This window comes from Ichthyophthirius multifiliis (assembly GCF_000220395.1).
Source record: "Ichthyophthirius multifiliis unplaced genomic scaffold scaff_1120509251001, whole genome shotgun sequence".
NCBI classification, from domain to species: Eukaryota; Ciliophora; class Oligohymenophorea; order Hymenostomatida; genus Ichthyophthirius; species Ichthyophthirius multifiliis.
Genome location: NW_004086296.1, coordinates 1 through 3,001, shown reverse-complemented (window position 1 = coordinate 3,001; position 3,001 = coordinate 1). Strand labels below are relative to the sequence as shown.

The 3,001-nt window shown below is 16.5% G+C and overlaps 1 protein-coding gene and 1 non-coding gene across 2 annotated transcripts, besides 12 other annotated features; one reads left to right on the top strand and one right to left on the bottom strand. All coding sequences in view use genetic code 6, as the record gives it.

The window, feature by feature from the left end:
- Positions 1-10: 10 nt before the first annotated feature.
- Positions 11-75: a microsatellite.
- Positions 73-119: a microsatellite.
- Positions 116-189: a microsatellite.
- Positions 116-212: a microsatellite.
- A 40-nt stretch (positions 213-252) lies between these two features.
- Positions 253-325, bottom strand: IMG5_127120. Its single transcript has one exon. It is a non-coding gene; the product is annotated as a tRNA-Lys (tRNA).
- Positions 326-391: 66 nt separating this feature from the next.
- Positions 392-428: a microsatellite.
- A 285-nt stretch (positions 429-713) lies between these two features.
- Positions 714-1,946, top strand: IMG5_127110 (ribosomal protein, putative; the record flags this gene model as incomplete). The annotated part of the gene is made up of 3 exons (XM_004032183.1): positions 714-759; positions 818-887; positions 944-1,946. Coding segments are annotated over 3 exons (951 nt in total), but the record flags the coding sequence as incomplete, so codon positions are not given.
- Positions 721-758: a microsatellite.
- A 49-nt stretch (positions 1,947-1,995) lies between the features above and the next one.
- Positions 1,996-2,026: a microsatellite.
- A 23-nt stretch (positions 2,027-2,049) lies between these two features.
- Positions 2,050-2,089: a microsatellite.
- Positions 2,086-2,137: a microsatellite.
- Positions 2,138-2,699: 562 nt separating this feature from the next.
- Positions 2,700-2,742: a microsatellite.
- Positions 2,743-2,776: 34 nt separating this feature from the next.
- Positions 2,777-2,814: a microsatellite.
- Positions 2,815-2,940: 126 nt separating this feature from the next.
- Positions 2,941-3,001: a microsatellite.

Genomic DNA, 3,001 nt, shown 5'->3' with positions numbered 1-3,001 from the left:
TCGAAAAGATATTAAATAAAATATAAAATTATTTATAAAAATTAATATATAAATTAAAATATTTATAAAATTAAAAATACTTTTGATTTAAAAAAATATTTTTAAATTAAATAAAATATATATTTATGTATCTAATATATATTTATATATATATATATTTATATTTATATATATATTTATATATATATACTTTTATTATTATATATATTTATTTTAAATATTTATTAGTCTCCAAAAAATATAAAAAAAATACACCCACCAATGGGCTCGAACCCTTGACCACTAGCTTAAAAGGCTAGCGCTCTACCGACTGAGCTAGACGGGTGTTTTATATTATTTTTTAATATTTATTTAATATAAAATTAAATTATTATACTATCATGAAATATCTAATATTTCATTATATAAATATTTATTCTTAAATATTTTTTTTTTTTTTTTTATTTTATATATTTGTTTTACTTTTTGTTCTTTAACCTCAATTTTTATATATACATTATATAAATATTTTATCAAATGAATATTTTTATTTTTTCTTTTGCTTAAAAACAAAGTATAAAAAAAAAAAATTATAAACTATTTTTTTTAAAAATCTTGTAAACAATACTAGGTATAAATAAAATAAGATATAATAATAAAAAAATAAAAAAAAAGGAGAAAAAAACCTAAAATAAATAACAAAAAAAGCAAATAAATAATATAAATTAAAATTAAAAAAACTAAATAAAAAAGAATAATAAAAAAAAAGGAATAAAAATGGTAAAACCAAAAAAAATAAATTTAAAAATATAATTAATATATATAAATATAAAACAAGGCTTTCGTAAAACTTTTAAAAAACAACGCTTATTTCAAAAGATTCTAAACTAAATATAGAAGAAGAAGAGGTAAAAAAAAAAACACTAAAAAATTAAAATAAACTAAAACCAAATAAAAAAAAAAGAGGGAGTAACTGATTATTATGCCAGAAAAAGATTAATCATCCAAGATAAGGATAAATACAATACCCCTAAATACAGATTAGTAGCCAGATGTACTAACAGAAGAGTTATTGCTTAAATAATATACGCTACAATCAGAGGTGATAGAGTTTTGTGTTCTGCCGATTCTTTTGAATTAAGAAGATTTGGATTAAAAACTGGTTTGGCTTCATATGCTTCTGCTTATGCTACTGGTCTTTTAATAGCCAGAAGATTATTAAAATAAGTCGGTTTGGATACTATGTATGAAGGATAAGCTTAAGTTAACGGAGAATATTTCAATGTTGATGAAAATAAGAAAGAAAAGAGACCCTTCAAAGCTATTTTGGACAGTGGTTTAGTTAGAACATCTACAGGAAATAGAGTCTTTGGTGTATTAAAAGGAGCATGTGATGGCGGTATTAATGTACCTCATTAAGAAACTAGATTCCCCGGATACCATTAAGGATAAGATGAAGGAGAATAATCTAAATATGTACCTGAAGAACATAAAGCAAGAATTTTCGGATAACACGTAGATAAATATATGAAACATTTAAAAGATACAAGTGCTGATGACTACAAAAGATAATTCTCTAAATGGGACGAAACCTTAAAAAATGCAAAAGTAGACTCAGTAGCTAAATTATTCACTAAAGTACATTAAGAAATCAGAAAAAACCCTACCAGAGTCAGTACTACTAAGAAAAATGATAAACCTAAAAGAGAGCATAATAAATATTATCCCAGAAAATTAAATTCTGAATAAAGAAAAGAAAATGTCTAGAAAAAATTCAAAATTGCTTTGGGATAAAAATGAATTTGAAGATTTTAAATTTTTTATTTAGTTGTTTATTTTCTTTTTTTTTATATATATATTTTCATTTTTATAATTATAAAAAAGTTTGTTTTTTATTTTTATATTTTCAATTAAAAAGAAAATAATATATATATAAAAAAAATATTTAAACATTTTATTTATTTTTCATTAAAAGTTTATTTTATTTATTTAATTCTTTTTAAGAAAGTAAAATTAAAAAAAGAAAAAAGAAAAAAGAAAAAAAAAAGTTTTGAGAAAATATTTTTTTTTTAAAAAAAAAAAAAAATATATAAAAAAAAAAGTAAAATATTTTTAATAATTTTAGTTTTATTTAATTTTATATTTTTATATTAATTTTTAAATATTTTTTATTATAATAAAAAATAATTTTAAATAATAAAAAAAAAAATTAAAAAAATTATCATAAAAAAATCTTTTTACTAAAAAAAAAAAAAAAAAAATCAATAAAAGAATACAAATAATTATTTGTTATTCATTAAAAATAATTTCATTTAAAAATATATTATTTTTACAAAATTATATTAAATAATAATTTGTTCAAAAAAAAAAAAAATATTAATTTTTCTGTTATAAAAAAATATAAATTTTTTTAAAAATAATAATAAATATAAATGTATTCAGAATAAATATCAAGATAAAACATATCAAAAGAAAGTCTAAATTCATTTTCAAACATCTTATTTGATAAATAAAATCCAATTTAAAATTTATTTTTATTTTTATGTAATAAATTAGATGATGTAATAATTAAAAATATAACTATAAATAAATATAAAATAAAGGCATCTTTAATAGATCTTTCAAAAGTAATACCGTTTTAAGAATTTAATGAAAAAGAATTACAATATACAGAGTAATATATAAGATAAATAATAAGTTATTTAATCCATACTAAAATTTAATTTTAAGAAGAAATAAATTAAAAAATAAATAATTTTAAAATTACGAAATTAACATTTAACAAAAAGAAAGTGACATAAAAAACATTAATAAATATAAAAAAATTAAAAATATCTCTAGAATTCAGTGAAGAAAAATTATAAAATGCTTAAATGGAAATTTAAAAATTAAAAATTTGTTTATAATAATAACTAAATGTAAAAAATAATTATATAATAAAAATAATAAAAAAAATAATGAATATATATATAAATAAAATAATGTATATATATATATATATATATATATATTATATATATAT